This window comes from Canis lupus, chromosome 14 (assembly GCF_011100685.1).
Source record: "Canis lupus familiaris isolate Mischka breed German Shepherd chromosome 14, alternate assembly UU_Cfam_GSD_1.0, whole genome shotgun sequence".
NCBI lineage: Eukaryota > Metazoa > Chordata > Mammalia > Carnivora > Canidae > Canis > Canis lupus.
Genome location: NC_049235.1, coordinates 44,938,447 through 44,960,750, shown reverse-complemented (window position 1 = coordinate 44,960,750; position 22,304 = coordinate 44,938,447). Strand labels below are relative to the sequence as shown.

The following is a 22,304-nucleotide window of genomic DNA, read 5'->3' as shown; positions in this document are numbered from 1 at the left end:
ACTAACACTTAGGTTAAAAAACTTACTTAAGGTCAAATAACTAGAAGGAATTGTGGTAGGGATAAGATCCAAACCAAAGTCATTTAACTTCAGAACCAATTAATTTAATTGCTCTACTGCTTCCCAAAATTCTTGACATTGTGGAACACAATCTTTGGGGAGGGAGGTAACCCCCTGGAAGAGAATTACAGGAGAATACATTGAGAGCATTTTGAGAACTATTAACATTATTGTGGAACAATGGGAAAACCTACCAAGTGCAAGTCAGAGAAGCTTCACAGAAGTGGTCGCATTTGAGCAAGGTCTTGAAGAATGAGCAGGATTTTACCAGAACTCGGGGGTAGAGCATCCAAAATGCAATAAAGTAAAGTCACTAAGGACTGGGGTTAAAGGAAAACATTTGGGAAGGGAAGACTTTTATGCCAAATTTCGAGGAAGTATGTAAGATTTAAATATAGTACAGCAAAAGAGGTTTGGTGGTGGACACATGCTGACAGCACATGGTATTCCCTCTGCTTGGAATGCTGCTCTGCCCCCTTTCTGCCTATCCAATTCTTACTTACCTTCCAAGACTAAACTTTTTGTCAATTCCTTTGTGACTAAACTTTTTGTCAATTCCCAAACTGTCCACGTAACCAGTGGGCAAGTTATTTAGCCTCTCTGACCATGAGGAACTCCATTCAAATGCCTGTCTCACAGGATAGTCATAAAAATTACGACTAAGTGTATTTGTAAATTTTCTGGCATACAGTCGGTGCACAATATTTATGAAATGCAAAAAAGTAAAAATTGCCTTGGTGTTTTGAAGGCTGAGCCCTAGGAAGTTTTGAACTGAAGGAGCCATCTGTTAGGACTTCTGAACCTTCTTACTGACATTCTCCTTAAATCCTACCAGGAATCTCTAGTTCTCTAGGATCCCTGAAACTAAGAGGTCTTTTATATTTTAAATTTCATATACCTTGTATATTATATTTGTTAGTAGGCTTTCTCTTCCATTCATCCTTAAGCTTCTAGAAGGGCAGAAGACATTGTAGTTCTGTTTTGTACAGTTTTATACTCAGCAAAATGCCAAATAGTGTGTAGCTAATGCATATTTGTTCCATGAATGAATGATGTGTGTATTACAACTATCTGTTGTATGAATGAATGATGTTTTTTTCTGCTCTCTCCTGTTTAGACTCGTCAGCCTTACGTTCCTGGGATACAAATATGAAACAGACTTAAGGCAGAGAATTTGTTTGCTTTCTATTCTTTGCAAAACAGAAGTGCAAAAAGCCTGGGATCCCTGGGTGGCGCAGCGGTTTGGCGCCTGCCTTTGGCCCAGGGCGTGATCCTGGATACCCGGGATCGAATCCCACGTCGGGCTCCCGGTGCATGGAGCCTGCTTCTCCCTCTGCCTGTGTCTCTGCTTCTCTCTCTCTCTCTGTGACTGTCATAAATAAATAAAAATTTAAAAAAACAAAACAAAACAAAAAAAAAACAAAAAGCCTTAAGGTTTCCTGTGTGATGACATTAGCGGACAGTGACATCTGGTGGCTGCTTATAAGACAAGACAGTTAAGTGTTGAAAGTGGATACAGTCTGTGATAAATTGGACTCCTAGCTACAACAAGGTAAGAATGATAAGGTAGTAGGCATAAAAATAAAATGTGTTTTAAATTTCCACTGTAGAAGGTTTTTTTTCTTTTTAAATGCTGGTTGTGGGTTTTCAATTCACTGGACTTTAAAAAGAAGCACTAGATTCTTTTTTCTCTCTTCTTTAAATAGGCTCCGCACCCAACGTGGAGCCCAACCAGCGGATCCTGAGATCAAGACCTGAGCTGAGATCTAGTCTGAGGCTTAACCCACTGAGGCACATGGGCGCTCTAGGAGTAGATGCTTTGAAAAACGGCTTTTACAAAAACTGCAACACAGTGCATTAGTGGCAAAAAAAAAAAAAAAAAAAAAAATTTTTGGTTCGGTCTGAAAAAAGATCCTGGCTTGAGATGAGGTGCAACTTCATAGCAGAAAATAAGACGATTCAAAGATTTCCGTATTTTGCAAAACCTTCCGGGTTGCAGGAAGGATTTATTCACAAAGCAGGATCCCTTTAGCGTCTGTCTGTCGGAAACTGCCCGGGGAAAGCCGCTACGTGCCCAGACCGCACCACCTGCAGCGGACGGAACCTTCTCCCCGAGAGCTCAGCGCCCGGGAAAGAAGCGATTGGGAAGGAGCGACTCCTGCGGACTGATTGGATCGCAAGTTCGGCCTCCGATTGGTCGAGCCTGTCCGGGCCGCGGGCCGGCGGGGGGAGCGGAAGCGCGCTCTTTCAAACTTGCCGGGCTGACGGCGAGGCCGGCGGGCCACTTCCGGCGTAGCCATGGCGGCCAACGCTACCACTAACCCGTCGCAGCTGCTGCCTCTAGGTAATCGCGGAGAAGGGGACCGGAGGGCTCAGGCTAAGTGTTGGGGCCCGGGCGGCTGCGGCTGAAGTAGCCCTTGGTCGAGTGTTAGGGAAATGTGGGGATGAAGGGCCTCAGTGCTCCGCGGCTCGTCTGCCGGCTCCCGAGTGTCTGCGGCCCCGGGCCGCCCGGGAGCCTCTCTGCACTAGGCACGAGGGCTGGGCGCTCTTGGACAAATTCAGACGCCTCCCACTGCCTGCGGATAGCACACACACCAGGAGGAGATAGAGCGCTCCACCTGTAAGCATCACGCCGAGTGATAACGAAGCCAGCTAACGAGGCGTTCAAACTGCGGTCCGAACACAGAGATAGTGACAGGAAGAAATCTCTGGTGGATACGGTTGTGCCTCTTCCGATATTTTGTAGCCAAAGAGTTGATGGAGTTATCGGAAGTGGCCTTGTTTTGGAAGTTTTCATTCTTTGATTCCACCAACTCTTTTTGAACGCTTGCTATGTGCCAGACATTGCCCACTGAGGATAGAGTCCTGGGAAAACAACCACAGTTGTTTCATGGGGCTTAGACTCTTAAAAAAAAACATCAAACAAACATTTTTATTCATTCATGAGAGACACCCAGAGAGGTGGAGAAGCAGCCTCCATGCAGGGAGCCCGATGCAGGACTCGATCCTAGGACCCCAGGATCACGCCCTGGGCTGCAGGCAGGCGCTAAACCGCTGAACCACCTGGGCTGCAGGGGGTGGGGGGGGCTCAGATGTTAATTATATATTAATTATGCATTTCGTATGTTAATCAAAATCACTTAAAATAACATTAAACCACAACCGTGATGGATAAACTTCAACAAAGGAGAGGTAAGTGGTAAACAGGACGTTTTTGTTTATGCAACAGAGATAACGTACCGTAAAATCTCTAAAGTTTTTGAATGAATACTTTCTCTGGTTTATCTTTCACAGTAAGTAACTAACAAGTGCCAGTAGGCATTCCAATATTTGTTGAAGAAATGAACAGGTAAAATAATCTTTTTTTCTCCACCCCCCCACCCCTCTTTTTTTTTCTTTAAAAAAAAAAAATATATATATATATATATAGAGCTCGTGGACAAATGTATAGGATCAAGAATTCACATTGTGATGAAGAGTGATAAAGAAATTGTTGGCACACTTTTGGGATTTGATGACTTTGTCAGTATCCTTTCAAAAGGTGGTGGTGGTATGGGTTTTCCTGCAGTACTTAAGAACAGAAATAAGAATATGGACAGTCAGTACGTAACTGGTTATTGTATTAGAAATTTATTCACCTCTTGATAGCGTTTTAAGAGGTGTGTGTACTGAAAAAAGATAAAGTTCCTACCGATTACTAGTATTTTGCTCTGGAGCCATTGTATTAAACGTTGTAATTAAAATGGAGTAAAGATAGAAGCCAGAGTAAATTCAACCTGGTATATGTATTTTTCTTAACACCAAATTTCAGATATGGTACTGGAGGATGTCACTGAGTTGTGAGTAGTGTTAAAAATTAAAGAATTGGGGGGAATCTCTCCTTAAGTCAATTTTAGTATTAATGAGTTTAAAATGATTAATGAGAAAACATTGCCTGTCAGAAATACCTTAAAGATAGAAATTTTATCTACTGACACTGGTAAAATTGGATCAGTTATTACCGGATGTAATTATTATGTTATTATTAATGACTGGTAGGGACTTAGTGGAGACTGAGCTTTGAGATAAAAGATACTAAAAACAGCCAAGGATGTTTGTGCTCAGACAAATCAAGGCATTAAACTTAAGATATAAATGATAGCTCCATTATATTAGTTTTAAAGATCACAACCAGTGTCTGCTTTCAAAATTGAGTTGATTACAGATTGGTTTAATGGGTAAGGGATTAGTAGTAAATAATAGTAAAAAGGTGAGGCTAGTAAACATTCCATTTCATATTTGATCTCTTTGGCCAGTTTTAGCTTCTTTTAGTTTTGATCCTAGTGGATGTGGATCTGAGGCCAGTCAGTTCACTGTGTTGCCTTTGGTCATCCAGTGGATAACCTTTGTCTCTGAAAACTACTGACATAATTGCTCAACCTCATATTCATATAATATAAGAATAACTTTTTTAGGGATCAGAATGTTGGCTTTGATTATCATTGTTTATCTTGACTCTTTTATTTCTTCATTTAGTGAAATCACACCAGAAGGAAGAAGGATCACTAAATTAGATCAAATTTTGCTAAATGGAAATAATATAACAATGGTAAGGTACAGTAAAGCTGGGCGTTTTTTTAGATGTAGCCCATTTTTGTGAGGCAGAGATTACAGATTACTTGGCTTGGTTAAATAAATGTTCATGGCCCAGTGGGTTTAAGTTGGGAATGAGATGCTCCTGTGATCAGGGCTCTAAAGCTGAGCTACTGAACATGACAATAGGCTTAAAGATTAGTTTGCTTGGGCTTTTTAATCTTTTGGTTTGCCAAGAATCATTGTTTAGACTCTAAGTATTAATTGACGATGTTGGGATTATAAACAGAAGCAATGACCTGGAGAAAATGGGAATGTGGGGGAGGAGCAAAGAGGCCAGGTATCTTTGATGGGTGAAAAGGGGTTTTTAGATGATGGGTGTGGTGGTGGTATTAATAAGCTCTTTTTCCTTCTCTGCAGCTAGTTCCTGGAGGAGAAGGTCCTGAAGTATGAATGGATTTCCTTACTCTCTTTTGTCCTATAATGACAACAAAATCGATTTTTTTTTAAGCCTTTTAATGTTTGGATTCTGTAAAGCTAAGTTTCCCGTTGAAGGGAAATGTTTTGAAGATGCATTGTAAATGCCCATTTTTGTAAGTTAATCATTATTATTTTGGAAAAAGAAGAACAGTTGTTCTCTGAAGACAAAATAAAAATGTTTTTGGTTAACTGTCATTTTATTTTTTGTACTGCAATAACCAGTGTAACAAAGTTTGAAGCTATTTTGTCACTTGCTTTCCTATAATTTTAACCCCATTTGCTTCCTCATTTACATGATGATTTGATTCTCAAACAAAAATTGTTCCAAACAAAAGAACGAACTTTGATTTTGAATAGTTGCATTTAAAAACCCTGAAATAATTACTTACAAAATTCAGTTTATTTATTTATTTAATTTTTTTTTATTTATGATAGTCACAGAGAGAGAGAGAGAGAGAGAGAGGCAGAGACACAGGCAGAGGGAGAAGCAGGCTTCATGCACCGGGAGCCTGATGTGGGATTCGATCCCGGGTCTCCAGGATCGCGCCCTGGGCCAAAAGCAGGCGCCAAACCGCTGCGCCACCCAGGGATCCCTACAAAATTCAGTTTAAACTCTGATGCCTTGAAATGAGATTTTTCCACTGAACTCAGGTTCCATTAACTCCTATTAAAAACAAGCAAACTTCCACTTATAAAATAAGTAAGCCTTGGAGGTGAAAAGTACAGCATAGGGAATATAGTTGATAATATTGCCATAACTTATGGTGACAACATGTTATTGTGGTGAGTATAGTGTAATACATAGAATTGTTGAACCGCTATATTGTACACCTGGAACTAATATCACATTGTATATTGACTGTACTTCAATAATTTTTAAAAAGCAAAATATACAGGTAATATATGCACGTTGTAGGAATGGAGATGGTAAGGGCCATACTTTGCTGTATGGCCTCCAATACTCTATCAGTATACTCTCAATACATGTTATTTTTACAAAAACATGCTCATCCTGAATATACTGTTTTGTAGCCCCATTTAAGACTTTATAAAATAATTAAAGTGGCGCACATCTTTCCATATCAAATATTTCAGCAATATCAGTGTTTGCATCATATTTCATTAAATGGATTTACAATAAGTTAGCCTATCTTTATTATTGGTCATAGTAGTCTAAATCTTTATACATTTTTATCGTTCCTAGAATAAATTCATAACGGGAGGTCAAGGATAATAGTCATGTTTCCAACAAAATGTACACTACACTTTGCTAGCAGTTTTTCATGGTATTTTTTTTTCCCCATAGTACTCTTTACATACTTCCCAACATTGGCTACGTTCTATCTTCTCACTTTGCCACTGTGATAGGCAAAACCTGGTATGTTTAAAGTTTTCTTTATTAATTTTGGATTCTAATATTTTATGAATTACTTATATGCGGCTTTTGCCATTGCAATTCTTTTTCTTACAAATTTGTAAGAATTGTTATGAGGTTACTCTTATGTATTTTGCAGATAACTTCCCCAGTGTATAGTTTACCTGTTATTGGTACTTTTTTTGGACATAAATAATGTATTTTTATGTAGTCATATGTTAATCTCCTCCTTTATGATTTTTGTCATTGGTATACCTGGATTAGAAAGACCTTCTTTACTATGATTATATTTTTGTTTTTTTGGTTTCTTTTGCATCCTGTATCTATCTTCAATTTTAGTGTCTCCACAATAAAAAAGGATCCAACTTTCTTTTTTCTTCATTTTTTAAATTCAATTTTGTTTTCCAAAAACCAAAGCACTGCTTTGTATATATATTTTTTATTTTCATGGTCTAAGCACTCCTGCTGTGGCTGATTTCAAGCTGCCGAGGATTTAACAAGTAGCTTCCAAACCTCCCAAAGATTTAACAGTTGGTTCTCAGGAGCTGCTAGGAGCCTGTTGCTTTACCCTACCACTTCTAACCCTTTTTGGGAAATGCTTTCCTCCTATTATTTCTTTCTCTTTGGAGGAGGATCAAGTGTAATACTGTCTTTTCACCCTTTTACTCACCATCCAATGGGAAATGGGTGGTCATGCCCAGCTCTTAATTTTTTTTTCTCCTAGGAATTAGTCTGCAAAAAGCTCATGTTCTTATTAGCTTCAACATGCTGGGAGTTTTAGAGAAGCCTGATCTCATTTAGGGAGGCATACAGTTACCTAGTCTGTGGCAAGGTGGAGGAATCCACTGGGGTTCTTGTCTACAGATACATATCTCAATCTAGTCTTTAATAAAGATAATAGTATGATTCCTATCTGCTTCTGCTTTTGTCTTATACTGCAATTTGCTTCGAATGGGTGCCACTCTAAATAAGGGTTTCTTGACCTTGACGCTATTGACATTTTTGTCTGGATAATTCTTAGTTGTGTGGGCCACCCTGTGCATCACAGGATATTTAGCAGCATCTCTGTTTTCTACCTACTAGATGCCAATAGCATCCATCCTCTTCCCTTCTTCCCCCAGTTGTAACAAAAATGGCTCCAGTATTGCCAAATGTCATCCATCTGAGGGCAAAATAATCACCTGTGGTTTAGAACCACTGCTGTAAGGAATAGAGATACTATTTATTGGACCCTTCAAAATTCCCAAATATTTGGTGTTTGGGTGAGGAGCACTATATCTAGACAATGAGCAAAAACTGGGAAGAGAGGCTATGATTGAGTATTCCAGTGGGGTGAGATGGGGGTTTGAAGCTGAAATGATCTTGATTATTTGCTGACCATACAGGATTTTCATTTTGGCAGGTTGCTGGTGAGTGGCTGTTTTCCCACAGGTGTTGTTTCTTCTCTGGAGGCAGGGCTGCATGCACTAGGCCCTAAAGTGATGGTGAGGCCTCAGCAAAAATGAAAGCAGCAAAGGCAGAAGCTGTGCTGACATTGCTGACTTGTGTAAGTTTTTCTCAAATTTTGTTTGAAAACTATTGTCAGAATCACTCGGAGACTTGTAAAGAACACAGAGATCCGGGCTTGTTGAAATGGGGAAGGGCCTTGGGCCTTTGGATTTTTATAGAGTTCCCAGGTTCTCTAGTTAATAATTCAAATTCTCAGCAAAGCTTGACCTCCACTGACTTAAGAGTATAGGCTGCTGGAGGGATAGGTGTTTTTTTTTTTTTTTTTTTTTTTTATTCATTCGAGAGAGAGAGAGAGAGAGAGAGGCAGAGACACAGGCAGAGGGAGAAGCAGGCCCCATGCACCGGGAGCCTGACGTGGGATCCGATCCCAGGTGTCCAGGATCGCGCCCTGGGCTGAAGGCAGTGCTAAACCGCTGAGCCACCCGGGCTGCCCCGATAGTTTTTAAAGTAGGTGTAACTGAAGCAAGGTTTGATGATAGAGATGAGAATCTGTATGTATTAGTGGATAGAACAGTTTCTGCTGCATTTAAACTGCAAGGCAGCCAAGTTCTATGTCTACTATGGAGTACTAGTGGAGTTCTGGTTTCCATTGTGAGTCCAAGCCTTTGTAGGCAATGATTTATCTGCAGCCTCAAATGCCAGACTTTGGTCTGGACTGAGGAGGAATTTGTCTATAGGCTTGGGGGGGGGTATGGGAACCACTTCCCATCCAGGTGGTCTCAGTTTCATTCTTGAGGGTTGACTTGTTGATTACACAAGCTTTTGTTATGCCTTAGATTTCAAGGACCAGAATTGCAGCTTCATCCATAGAGGTGTGGTAGGTTCCTATTAGTAAAGAAAAAAAAGGGGGAGGGCCTTATTGTAAAGGGAATATGGCATCTTCTAGGATTGAAGATGAGCGAAATCTCAGTGAAATCATTGCAAGCCAAAACAGGAATGCCTGTGCACTATGCCTTGTATTTTTCAAACTGTATTTTGTAACAAGTTCAGACTTACTGAAGAAAAGTTGCAAGATCCAGGAAGTGCTCTCACATACCCTAACTCCGACCCTACTGAGGTTTTATCAGTGGCCCCAACAGTGTTTATAGCCTAAGGATCCAGTCCTGGATCATGTACTGTATTCAGTAGTCATGTTTCTCCAGTCTCCTTCAATTTGGAACAGTTCTTCAGTCTTCCCTTGACTGTTATGACTCTGATATTTCTGAAAGTTGCCAACTAGCCATTGTAAAAGATTCCTCAAATTGGATCTGTTTGTTACCTCCCCATGAGTAAGCTCAGAGTGTGCATTTCTGGCAAGTATATCACAGGAGTAATGCTGCTCTTCCCAATGCATCTCATTGCATGTAGTGTTGACTAGTTCCATTTCTAATGTTAACTTAGAGCTTTGATGATAACCAGGTTCTCCATTGTAAAGTTACAGTGTCCTCCGTTTTTGCTAAATATTTTGTGGGGTGATTATCCAAGACCTTGCAAATATCAGTTCACTGTCCTACTTTAACTCACCAGTTTTTGTATTCATCAATGTTTCTTACTGAAATTAATTAGTAATTCATTACTGCTTAATAAGTAAGTCATGTATTAGCAAGGTAGCAGTCAGACTAAGAGGGATAAGACAGAGGAAACAACTTGCGGAGGAAATGACTTGAAGGTGGTTGTTTTCAAGTACCAAAAACAGAATCAGGACTAAGTATTGAAACATTTTGACAGACAATCTACTTTATCCAAGGTTGACCCTGAGTAAATCTTTGGTTGTTTACCATTTAATTCTTAAATTTAAGAATAATCTTGAATGGTGTGCCTGAGTGGCTCAGTTAGTTGAGTGCCTTCTGTTCAGGTCATGATCTCAGGGTCTTGGGATCAAGCCCCATGTCCAGCTCTCTGCTCAGCGGGGAGTCTGCTTCTCCCTCTCCCTCTGCCTACCACTCCCCCTGCTTGTACTCCCTCTCTCTCTCATTCTCTGTTAAATAAAAGAATAAAATAAAGTAAGATAAAATAGCAAAGAAAGAGAGAAATAACCTCAAAAATAAAAAAAACAAAACAGCAAAGCAAAAAAAAGGGAATAATCTTGAATGACATAAACTGGCCACCAGAGGGTACTATGGAACAAGGAGCTAGTTATTGAAGTCAATGCTTTTGCTGTTTTACCCAGGTCCTGCTTTCGAGTTCAGGTTTCTGACTTCCACTCTGTTGTACTTGCTGTTGGATCACACCACAACGGCAGGTAAAGGATTGAGTCCTTACTGTTTTACACCTATTTTTGACAAGGAGAAATCTTTTCATTCATATTTTCTACATGAGGTGCCTTTTTTACTGTAAAAAAATTATCTTTTTTCAAAAAAAGATTGTTTTAGGGGCACCTGGGTTGCTTGGTGGTTGAGTGTCTGCCTTTGGCTCAGGTTGTGATCCTGGAGTCCTGGGATCAAGTACTGCATCAGGTTCCCCACAGACAACCTGTTTCTCCCTCTACCTATGTCTCTGCCTCTCTCTCTGTTTCTCTCATGAATAAATAAATAAGATATTTAAAAAATTAATTTAGAGAGAGAGAGCAAGAAGCAGAGTGTAGGAGGGGGATAAGCAGACTCCACACCAAGCACAGTGCCCAATGCAGGGCTTGATCTCATGACCCTGAGATCCTGACCTGAGCCAAAGTCAAGAGTTGGATGCCTTGGATGCCTAACCTACTGAGCCACTCAGGCGCCCCTATCAAAAATTTATCTTTAAGTATAACGTTATGGATAAAACCATGGGCTCCAGAATCAGCCTAGCCTGGACCCTAATCCCAATCAATCCTTTGTTAGTTGTGGGAGTTTTGGTGGGTACTTAATATCTCTGGCCTCAATTACCTCATTTGTAAATTGGGAAAAATAACCACCTCTTAGGGTTGTAAAAATGAACTGATAATATATGTAAAGTATCTAGTATATTTTCAGTCAGATAGTAAGTGCTCAATAAATGGTGGTAGTTATCATTACTATTTAAAGAGCCTCAGGCACCTGGGTGGCTCAGTCAGTTAAGCATCACGCTCAGATCATGATCTTGGGGTCCTGGGATTGAGCCCCACATGGGGCTCCCTGCTCAGCAGGGAGTCTGCTTCTCCTTCTCTGTCTCCCTCTGCCCCTTCCCACTGCTTGTGTGCTCTCTCTCTCAAATAAACAAATAAAAATCTTTAAAAAAAAATAAAGAGCCTCTGGATCAACTTATTTTTTTTAATCATTTTTCCATCATAGCAATTCCATGTCAACAATTAAAGCCATCTGCCACTTAGTCCACACTGTTCCCTCTCAGAATTGAGCCTTTAGTTATCTTTGAAACTTTTATAACAAAGCATAGTGCTTGAGCAAAGAGACTCAAGTCTCAAGTGCTACTTGTTCAATTAAGTAAAGACAACAGAATAGGAAGCTTTTTTTATTTTTTAGAATGAGATGGAGAAAGTTGCCCTTATTAATCAGAAAATGGCTGAACTTCCAAAGCAATTTGTTTTAAGTTTTAGAGGGAATAAAAAAGGTAGAGAGATTTCATATTTTGTTCATGGTTATCATTAATTCATTAATAAAGCAATCATTTATCAAGCGCTTACTTTGTGCCTGCCTTTCAGAAGCTCACTGCTGGCCAGAAAGCTGGGAGAGAGCTCCCTAGTGTACAACATGATGAATACATTAGCTTTTGGACCATGGAGAGGGGATGGGTGGATTCTGCTTGTGTGGGAGTGGAAAGCAAGGAAGGCATTTGGTCTCATAATTGCTGCTCCTTGAGACATGGGCCACATTAACACATCCTCATAGTTACCCTGTTATTTGTATTTGTTTCAGCCAGCTTCACGGGTCAGCATCTCATGAGGGTAGTACGAAATGGGAAGGACCTTATTGTTCCCTTTACTGAATTGCCTGGAGAGCATCTCTTGGTGATTACAGCTGGAAGTGTGACATTTAATTAGTGGAGAAAGTGGAGTCAGGCAAGAGGCAGCCTGTGTCGGCGAGGGGGTGAGAAAAGGGTGGGGAAGAATTGATATGCTCAGTGGGACAGTTTGGCTCAGATTTTCTCCTAAGTCCAGGTTGGGTGTTCATATTACCACAGGTGGAGATTGTAGAGGCTAACAAATGAGCTGCCATGGACATCTAGAAACGGAGCAGAAAGAGGGGGTGGTGGGTGCACAAAGGGATGGGGAGAGTAATCCCCTCCATTAGGAGTAGTCAGGAAAGGTTCTCCAGAAAAGATTATCACTGAGCTGAATTTCTTTTTTTTTTTTTTTTTTTTTTTTTAAAGAGAAGGCCTGACTCTCCCCTTGCCTTCCTTTTTTTTTTTTTTTTTTAATTTTTATTTATTTATGATAGTCACAGAGAGAGAGAGAGAGAGGCAGAGACACAGGCAGAGGGAGAAGCAGGCTCCATGCACCGGGAGCCTGACGTGGGATTCGATCCCGGGTCTCCAGGATCGCGCCCTGGGCCAAAGGCAGGCGCTAAACCACTGCGCCACCCAGGGATCCCACTGAGCTGAATTTCAATGATTATTTGCCTGGTATGAGGAAAAACACTCCAGGTGGTAGGAACAGACTATGTCAAGGCACTGAAGCTTTCTAAAATGCCACAGAGATCTTGAGCATCAGTGTTTTAAAATTCACATGATGTCACCCAGACTCTTCAAAACTTAACTCCACTTGTGGGCAGAATCTATTTAATAGGTGCTGAACTTCTGTAATCCTTATCTCTGGAAAGTGTCCCCCTAGAGGGAGGTAACAAGTGCAGCTTTCTGCCCTGTGGCTTGTTCCACATCAGTCCCTCCTCATATAAATTCAAAGCAGCAAAAATAGTTCAACACGTAAAAGGCTTTGTGTTGAGTGGGTGTGTATTAAACAATGGTCTGCGTGGTTCAAGGTTCAGTTAGGATTTCAATATTGTAAAAGATGTCTTGCTGGACAAATTTATTTCACCCTAGGCTCTAGGAGGACTGGAGCTTTCTGAAGTTTCCAGGAATTCTTTAAACTTGGGTCCCTCAATCAAGGGGAAATGTTTTTCCCGAGAGGTTGAAGAGGCTCTGGTTTCTCTTTATGTGTTAGGAGGAAAGGGCAGAGAGTTTTGGAGTTAACCACACTTGATTTGACTGTTGGCTGTGTCACTTCCTAGCCATTTGAGATGGAGTCGGTTGCTTCTCTCTCTAGAGCTCAATTTTCATATATATATGTATGTATGTATGCATGTGTGTATATAGAATTGGGAGGATATTATATATGTATGCCATAGGGCTGTTTTGAGCATTACCATGAGTCCATGTATGTACAGAACCTGGCCTATAGTGGGTACTTAGTACATAGTGGGTCTTGTCCTTTCCTGAACTACTGCTTGGTGCTGGCCCAATGCACACTGTGGGGAAACCATTACCTACCCTATTACTGTTTGAATCCAGATAAAATCTAATTAAAATGGACACCAAGAACATCTGAGAGGAAATTGTGGTTGAGACATGGAAGTTGAGGAGTCTGCCTGTGAATTGGATTCCGGAAACTGTAAAGGATGCTGTCAATGCCCCCTGCCATAGCCCTGTGGTTCACCTTGGAGGTTGCTTGTAACTTGGGTCAACGGTTTCCATGTCATGCCAATGACCTACTCAAGCCCATGATTCTGTTCAGAGGGTTCCTCTGGCTTCCTGCATGTGCTATGCCTGGAAGTGCTGGGGAATTACTGCCCCTAGGAATGGCTCTCAACTAGTGGGGATTGGAGTTAATGGATAAAAATCCCAGCTCTCTTGCTCCTAGGCAGGGGCAATTCTCAGGTACGTTGTATGCATCTCATGGAGGGTTCCCAAAGGGATGGAGCCCCAGTTGTCATAGGGACATCAACACACCCTGTCACACCATGTAACACACTTCTCTGTTCCCCGACTCACTTCCTGGGATGACCTCCAAAAGTACTTGTATGCAAATTATTCTGTGCTTCTAGTAGCTGGGGCAGATCACATCATTACCATGGGCCTACAATGCTGCTCAGATCCAGGGCTTCTTTGCTGTCCCTGTGAGTGACTCACATATAGCACCAGGAGAATATTGCAGACCACAGGAACTGTGTCATCATTTCCCCTGAAGCAGGAAGCTGTATCATTCATCGACAGACTGAATGTGGCATTTTCCTTGCCACACAGAGAAAGAAGAAGAGCCATGGAGGTGGATAGAATGATTCTGGCTGGTGGTTAATTGAAGATCAGGTGGCCATCCTCATGGACATGATCAGCACAAAATGCTATACCACAGTCAGTCTACACTATGCCAAAACCACCAAAGTCTATGCCATTTTTACTCATGGAATCTTCTCTGGGCCATTTCCAGAATTACTAATGCTGCCCCTGAAGCTGTCAATATCACAAGCACCATTCTACATGAGGACAAAATGAAACACTGCTCTAATATTCAAGTTATGGGTATTTCAATGATTTTGCTGAGGCAATCCAAAGAGCAAACAACAGTACATGCCTTCTACTTGTTTAGCCATGGCCCTTCATGTCTCCAGAATATTATGATTTCATACATGATACTGTGAATTAAACTTTTTTGACTTTAGAATTCAGTAAAATATAGAATGATGAATATTAAAGCATCAGATCTCTGTTTTAAAACTTTGGAACAGGGCAGCCTGGGTGGCTCAGTGGTTTAGCGCCGCCTTTGGCCCAGGGCGTGATCCTGAAGACCCAGGATCGAGTCCGGTGTGATCCTGGAGACCTGGGATCGAGTCTCGCGTCTGGCTCCCTGCGTGGAGCCTGCTTCTCCCTCTGCCTGTGTCTCTGCCCCCCCACCTCTCTGTGTCTCTCATGAATAAATAAATAAAATCTTAAAAAAAATAAAACTTTGGAACATATCTTTAAGGTTTTAGGAAACCATGGTTAGAGATAGAGGAATGTTTGTTTACTTTTTAATTGAACTTGTCTTGAATGAAAAGTTTTGGTGTCATTTTGCCTTGTTGAGAAGGGGAACTTTTACCTTTGTTCTTATGATACTCTGAGGCAACAATCATACAATTGTATAATTTCCTTATACAATCAATCCTCTTAAAAAAAACAATCAAGGGATCCCTGGGTGGCGCAGCGGTATAGTGCCTGCCTTTGGCCCAGGGCACGATTCTGGAGACCCGGGATCGAATCCCATGTCAGGATCCCGGTGCATGGAGCCTGCTTCTCCCTCTGCCTATGTCTCTGTCTCTGTCTCTGTCTCTCTCTCTCTGTGTGACTATCATAAATAAATAAAAATTAAAAAAAAAACAATCCTCTTGTGAAAATTCATAGTTTACATATTTCTGATGTTGTCAAAGATAAATTCCTATTAAAGCATTTTGTGTACTAGTTTACTTGTAATGATAATATGAACATTTGGGTGAGGCTGCAATTAGCTCTTTACTTTTGAATGTGCATTAGAAAATCATGCAATACCTTGAATACTGACTTTCAGGGTTAAAATAAACTAGCTACTTTGCTTAACTTAAAGTGAATTTTATTTAGCTAAAAATGCCAATGAATCATATATTTTCTGATAGACAAATCAGAGGCAACAAAATCATAGGTAAATGCAGTTTTATGAATTGCCTCTAATCCAACTGGAACCACAGTTGCAACTTTTAAACTACAGCTTCTAAAAATATGTGGTAACTGCTCACACTTACTTGAACTTCTAAGTCTAAAAATTCCAAAAGCTATGTCCAGCAATAGACTACTGTATTCAAACTTACTATCAAATTGATGAGCAATTTCTGACTGCCTTAGTGGGCTGCAAATTGAAGTTGGAAGATGTATAGAATTCCCAATTCTTTGAGATGCACTCTAACATATCCTGTTTTTTTGCATTGTATTTGTAGCTTCTATCCTTCATTATTTCCTCAGTAATCTTATGTTGTGGATTTCCCTCAAAATGAAGACTACCTTAAATCCATTAACATTCAGTCTGATTCTCTTTTTTGCTTTTGATAGAGGAAATAGATAAATTTGTTATGAGTGCCTCTAAATGCATATTTAAACACTATCCCCTTTCTGAACTTGTTTCATTCATATTAAATACACTTTGCTTTTTGCATTCTGAAGCAGCAAGTCTATCAGGCAAATGATTATTGTAACTGCAGATTTTAACTGAAAGATATAGATAAAAGAATGTTAAGAAAAAAGTATTAATAAGTAAACCTTAATTGTTTCATTAGGATAATGTTCAAAAATTGTCAAGAGTGATGGTTGGGAAAATCCCACTGAAGATGATGTTACCCATAGGCTGATAATTTATAACAGTTCCCTAAATGAGATGTTCTGCCAACTATACAGCTGAAGAAAAGAGTTGGACTTTAGATAAATATTGGCTAGGATATCCAACCTGAATAATTTAGATCAAAAAGAAAGGTGGGGGGATCCCTGGGTAGCTCAGCGGTTTGGCGCCTGCCTTCGGCCCAGGGTGTGATCCTGGGGTCCCGGGATCCAGTCCCACATCAGGCTTCCTGCGTGGGGCCTGCTTCTCCCTCTGCCTGTGTCTCTGCCTCTCACTCTGTCTCTGTGTCTCTCATGAATAAATAAAAATCTTAAAAAAAAAAAAGTGGGGATTTGCCTGGCTAGACAAAGTCTGGGAACTTCCATTCTGCTGTATTTTAATAAAGGGAGAGAATATATCTTCTGATCTAAATTCTGAATTGAAAATCAAAGCTATTTATCAAGCAAATTTGAATTAGATTTAGAGTTTTAATCTCTGATATAGTAGGTAGTCAAAATTAAAGCTAGCAAGTAGCATTTAGTTATTATTGAAGAGCCAGTGTAGAGCTTTCAAGTGAGAACTTCATTTAAATCTGACAAGCAATGCAGTATAATAATGTATATCTAGAAAGCATTGGTTTAGCATGATGAAAGGACCATGTTTTGAAACTGTGTAGTATCTATTATTTTTGAGGAATACATGAGTTCTGCATTTGAATATCTTTCTTCGGACAAATGGAAATATAGTTTTTGACCTGTTTATGAAGACATCTTGATATGCAAATACAGACATGTTGACATGGTTAACACCAGTCAATTTAGAGATGCACATCTGGCTTTGAGATATTTTGAGTCTAAGAATATACTGAACTAGTTTTATAATAATGATTATCAGACAGAAAACCTGACTTAAAAATTGCATTGTCTTTCTCTGGCTTGAGAATTTATTATTCTACCATTATTTAACATTATATTTGTATTCTAATGAGCTTTACACACATTCATGAATTAATTAGTATGGATTTGGCCATACTCAGACCAAATTTTAAGATTTGGGGAGTACAATCCAACCAAGTTGATAAAAATCTTTTGTAAGCAGCTGATCCCAGGACTTCCCCCACTCTTGCTCCTCACTGGTCCAGAAGACAAACCACATTTTCTGCTTATGTCTAACTCTGTTGAATCAGGAGTGGTCCAGCCTGTATCTAGTCAAACAAGGGAGTCAGAGAATTAGGAACACACAAAAGCCATTGAACCCCAAACTCAAATTGTATAAGAAATTTATAGATATTCGTGTTACACCATATTATATGATAGTAATATCTAGAAAGAGCGACACTGTGGTATCTGCATGGAACACAGTATTTCTCCCATACGATGATAAATGTTTTCAGTAAAATCATGTAGCAATAAATAAAATCATGAGCTGAAGGAGTGAAGAGGCCTATCAAAAACATCTGGGATCCACACAGAAATCCATGCAAGAATGTTCATAGCAGTGTTATTCATAATAACCAAAAGATGAAGCAACCCAGAGGTCCACCAACAGATGAGTGGATGAACAGATTGTGGTACATCCACACAATGGAATACTATTCAGCCATAAAAAGAAATGAAGTGCCAAAACATGCTATAACATGGATAAAGCTTGAAAACATTGCACTAAGTAAAAGAAGCCGAACATGAAAGGTCACCTATTATTCCTTTTATATGGTATAAGAATAGGCAAATCCAGAGACAGAAAGCAGACTAGAGGTTATCAGGGGAGGGAAGGAGGGGTGAGTGAAGAATGGCTTCTTAAATGGGTACAGGGTGTTGTAATGGGGGGATGGAAACGTTTGGAAAGCAGAGAGAGCTGGTGATTGCACAACATTGTGAATACACTAACTACAATTGATGGTACACTTTGAATCAGCAGTGCTTTTTTTTTTAAGATTTTATTTATTTGAAAGGGAGAGAGATGGAGCACAGGGGGGAGGGGCACAGGGAGAGGGAGAAGCAAACTCCCTGCTGAGCAGGGAGCCTGATGCAGGGCTCTATCCTAGGACACTGGGACCATGACTTGAGCCGAAGGCAGATGCTTAACTGATTGAGCCACCCAGATGGCCCACAACTGAGTGTACACTTTAAAATAGCTAATTGTATGTTATGTGACTTTACCTCAATTAAAAAAAAAAGCTGGGAAGATTTTCAAAAAATCTGAGCCTTGACCTTTCCCAGCTCCACATTGTGATTTGCCTCCTAGGGAGCATATTGACGTGTAAGCTCACGTTATAAAGGATATGAGGTGACTACCTGGCTTAGGATGACTCATCATCATTTATTAGGCAACCTGGAGGCTTGAGAGCAGTGCATTTCGGGCAATTTGCTGATTCCTTTAGGCACTCTTAACGCTGAGCTCCGTGGGTAGCAAGAAATAGCATGTGATTAGAGCAGAAGCAATTACTCTTGGAAAAGCATCATTAATTTTAAAAAGCTCTTGTCCTGAGCTATGTGGCTAAGTGGAGACAAATTAGGGTGCTGTCTAGAGGAAAGAAAGTGTTTTCCCCTCTTTAGGACAGAAAGGAAACCTAAAGTCATCTGTTCAAGTACTTAATTCTTTAGGGGGTGGGAGTCGCAGATTTGGGGGCTTGCGAGATTGGTGCTGGGTTAGTCGTAGGAGGCTTAGGGTTTATATCAAGTGTACTGCAAGCTGCTTCAGTTCTTTGTTGCTTTGTTTCCGTGGTGATAAAAAGGAACTGTTCATATTTCCCATTAGCTTCCATCTTAGAGTCTTCCTGGGGTCTAATTAGTAAGGAGGAAAGGACAGGGTACCATTCTCTATTTTATTTTATTTATTTACTTTTGTATATTTTTTTATTGGAGTTTGATTTGCCAACATATAGTATGACACCCAATGTTCATCCTGTCAAGTGGCAGGGTACCATTCTCAAAAGACCTGGTGTGTAGGGTATGTTCTGGGATCCCTTTTTGGGGCCATGCCCTTTAGCAAAGCAAAGCAAAGCAAAGCAAAGCAAAGCAAAGCAAAGCAAGATAATCTCCCAAGTTCTTATTTAGAAATAGATCCTGAAATGCAAATTCTTACTAACAAAGAATTCAAAGTACTTGGACAGTGGGAATTTTTACTTTTCACTTCTGAAACCCCAGCCAGACAGGAGTGTAAAAACCAAACCAAACCTCAATGAATGTTTCTCTGAGGCTTAAAATAATACGTATTGAACGCCTAGTGTGTCCTAGGCTTTGTACTATATTCTTTTATAAAGATTATGTCATTGGTATTTTGAGGTATTACCATACCTGAAATCTTATAACCAGGATTTGAATGCAAGTTTTTTTTTTTCTCCAAATCCAGTGCTCTTTCTACATTGGCTTTTCTTTGGGAAATTACTTAGCTGCTGTACTTATTTATTATTATTATTATTATTTTTTTAGCTGCTGTACTTATACTTTCTCTTTCCACTCTTCTCCCCTTTCTAGTTCTTTTTTTTTTTTTAAGATTTTATTTATTTATTCATGAGAGACACACACACAGAGAGAGAGAGAGAGGCAGAGACACAGGCAGAGGGAGAAGCAGGCTCCATGCAGGGAGCCCGATGTGGGACCCGATCCCGGGTCTCCAGGATCACACCCTGGGCTGTGGGACCCGATCCCGGGTCTCCAGGATCACACCCTGGGCTGAATGCGACGCTAAACCACTGAGCCACCGGGGCTGCCCCTCCCCTTTCTAGTTCTAAAATAGAATTCCTATTCTTTCGAAAGAAAAAAAAAGTATATCCAGTTTCTACAATTCTATACCCCCTATTTCATTTTATATCCCATGGTAATATGATTTCTGTTTCTGTCTTTCCACTGAAATACTGCAAAAGGGGGTTTCCAAAACACATGGGCATATTTAATTCCTATTCTTGCTGGACTTCTCTGTGGTGGTTGCAGTTTGGCCATTTCTTCCTCCTCCTCTGGTTGTCTTGCTTTGGTCTCTGCTGGTCTTCTTCCCCCTCTGAATGTTCCTCTTCAGTCTCTTCTGAGGCTCCTCTTTCATTCAGAATGACCAATAGTGAACATGTCCTGGCACTCTGAGGGAAGCCCCATTGTCCCTCACAGTTACACAATGGTTGGACATCAGTGCATTTCCCAAAGTCCAGATGACTCAAGGTAGATAGCACACATATAGCACAATTCCCAGGTTAGGCTGAGACCTTGTCTTCTTCACTTCTGAATCATCACTGCTTGACCTATTATGGTGTCTAAAGGAGTATATGCTGAATACATAGAATGATGGGTATATCTCCAATAGAGAGTGAGTCCATTCTATGCAGAGGATGCAGAAAGTGCCCAAAAAATGTGGCCAGAAGTGTGTGGGGCTTTCCTAGGCAACTGTGAGGAGGGCAGTGTGGCAATCACATTGGGTGAAGGGCTGAAGAAACTGTTGATGATGAAGCCAGCAAGTGTGAAAAAATGGTCAGACTTTTGAAGAGAACAGAAAAGAACAGAAAAGAAAAGATTACTGGGTATCTTACAGAATGCTGGGCATTGTCTAGTGCACTCTTCCATATTATGTGGTTCTATAGTAGTCTGTACCTCTCACTTCTTTGCATTATTTATAACCCTGTAAGTTATACAACTCTAAAGTAAGGCAAATGATTCTTGTCTATAGAAATGAAAATGAATTTTGTCACGTGGAAATGCAGTTGATTCCCCATATCCTTCAACCCCAAAGCACATAGGTGGGAGGAATCATCCAGTTTTGTTTCTGTTAAAAATTCATTTCATCATGTCTGACTGACTGTGTATGTGCCTGTTCTGTGGATACTCCTTTGGGCTGGATTTTTTAGAAAAGACTTATTTATTTATGAGAGAGACACACACATAGGCAGAGACATATGCAGGGAGCTTGATGTGGGACTCGATCCCGGATCCCGGGATCACGCCCTAAGCTAAAGGCAGACACTCAACAGCTAAGCCACCCAGATGTCCCTGGACTGGATTTTAACACCCTACCAGTTCCTTGTTAATTAGTGGGCTAAAAAAGATCTTTGACAGGTGTTCACTTTATATTTGTATGAGAGTCATGATTTTACCCTTCATAAAAAAAAAGTACTTTTTAAAAGAAAGTAGATGGAGTTAGATTTTGTAGAGTCCTAAAAGTCATTTTAGAAGTTTAGGTTTTATACAGTTTCAGAGACTTTTTTTTTTAAGATTTACATATTTATTTATTTATTTGAGAGAGCGTGAGGGTGGGAGGAGGGGCAGAGAGAGAAAGTATCTCAACCAGACTCCCCACTAAGTGCAGAGCCTGATTTGGGGCTTGATCTCATGACCCTGAGATCATGATTCAAGCTAAAATCAAGAGTCAGATGTCCAACTGATTGAGCCACCCAGGTGCTTCTGGTATCAGAGCCTTTGAAAGCTAAAGCAAACTGGGTTTAGTTTTGTGTTTTGGGACTTTGGAGCACATGCAGTTGGGCTGGAGAGACCAGCTGTTGGGCCATTGCCAGAGTTCAGGTAGGACATGGAGAGAGAGGGAATAAGACTGAGCACAAAACCTTAGCATGTAGAGTCATGCCTGGTGCTTCATAAACACTTATTGAAGGAATAAACAAATGGATAAGTTAAGTACTAACTTTGGAAAAGAGGGAGATCAGAGAAGCATTTCTGAAAACAAGTTTCAATTAGGCCTACCCATTACCTTCCAGACTCAATCATTTAAACCTTCTGATTAAATTCTTTGGGTTTGTATTTTCACTGAACATTATTAATATGATTTTTAAGAGATGGTACCAAATAATTTTCTTCAGACATATTCTGAAATCCTCTTTAACTCAGTTCTATATTCACTTTTTCCCAGGTGATTTCTGTTGACTCCGATAATCTTTAGCCCATAGGGTTTCATGGTTGTGCTCCATGAAGAGTATTATGCTCTTTGGAGAGGTAAATAAAGAAATTGGCACTTTGAGGTTATAGTGGACAGTGAACCCAGTGAACCACTTGTGGACTCTCTTCCCACATTGACCCTGTGACTTAAAACATTTTTTATTGATTTATTTTTTAATTTTTATTTATTTATGATAGTCAGAGAGAGAGAGAGAGAGAGGCAGAGACACAG

At 40.2% G+C, this 22,304-nt stretch overlaps 1 protein-coding gene and 1 pseudogene across 1 annotated transcript; both read left to right on the top strand.

Annotated features, from left to right (window-relative positions):
- Positions 1-2,246: 2,246 nt before the first annotated feature.
- On the top strand, positions 2,247-5,307 carry LSM5 (LSM5 homolog, U6 small nuclear RNA and mRNA degradation associated). The gene is made up of 5 exons (XM_038557285.1): positions 2,247-2,404; positions 3,491-3,586; positions 3,872-3,899; positions 4,576-4,648; positions 5,053-5,307. Exons 1-5 carry the CDS (start codon positions 2,359-2,361, stop codon positions 5,083-5,085), a joined length of 276 nt encoding a protein of 91 aa, XP_038413213.1. The 5' UTR covers positions 2,247-2,358; the 3' UTR covers positions 5,086-5,307.
- Positions 5,308-8,868: 3,561 nt separating this feature from the next.
- LOC100684852 lies at positions 8,869-14,694 on the top strand (annotated as a pseudogene).
- The last annotated feature ends 7,610 nt before the right edge of the window (positions 14,695-22,304 follow it).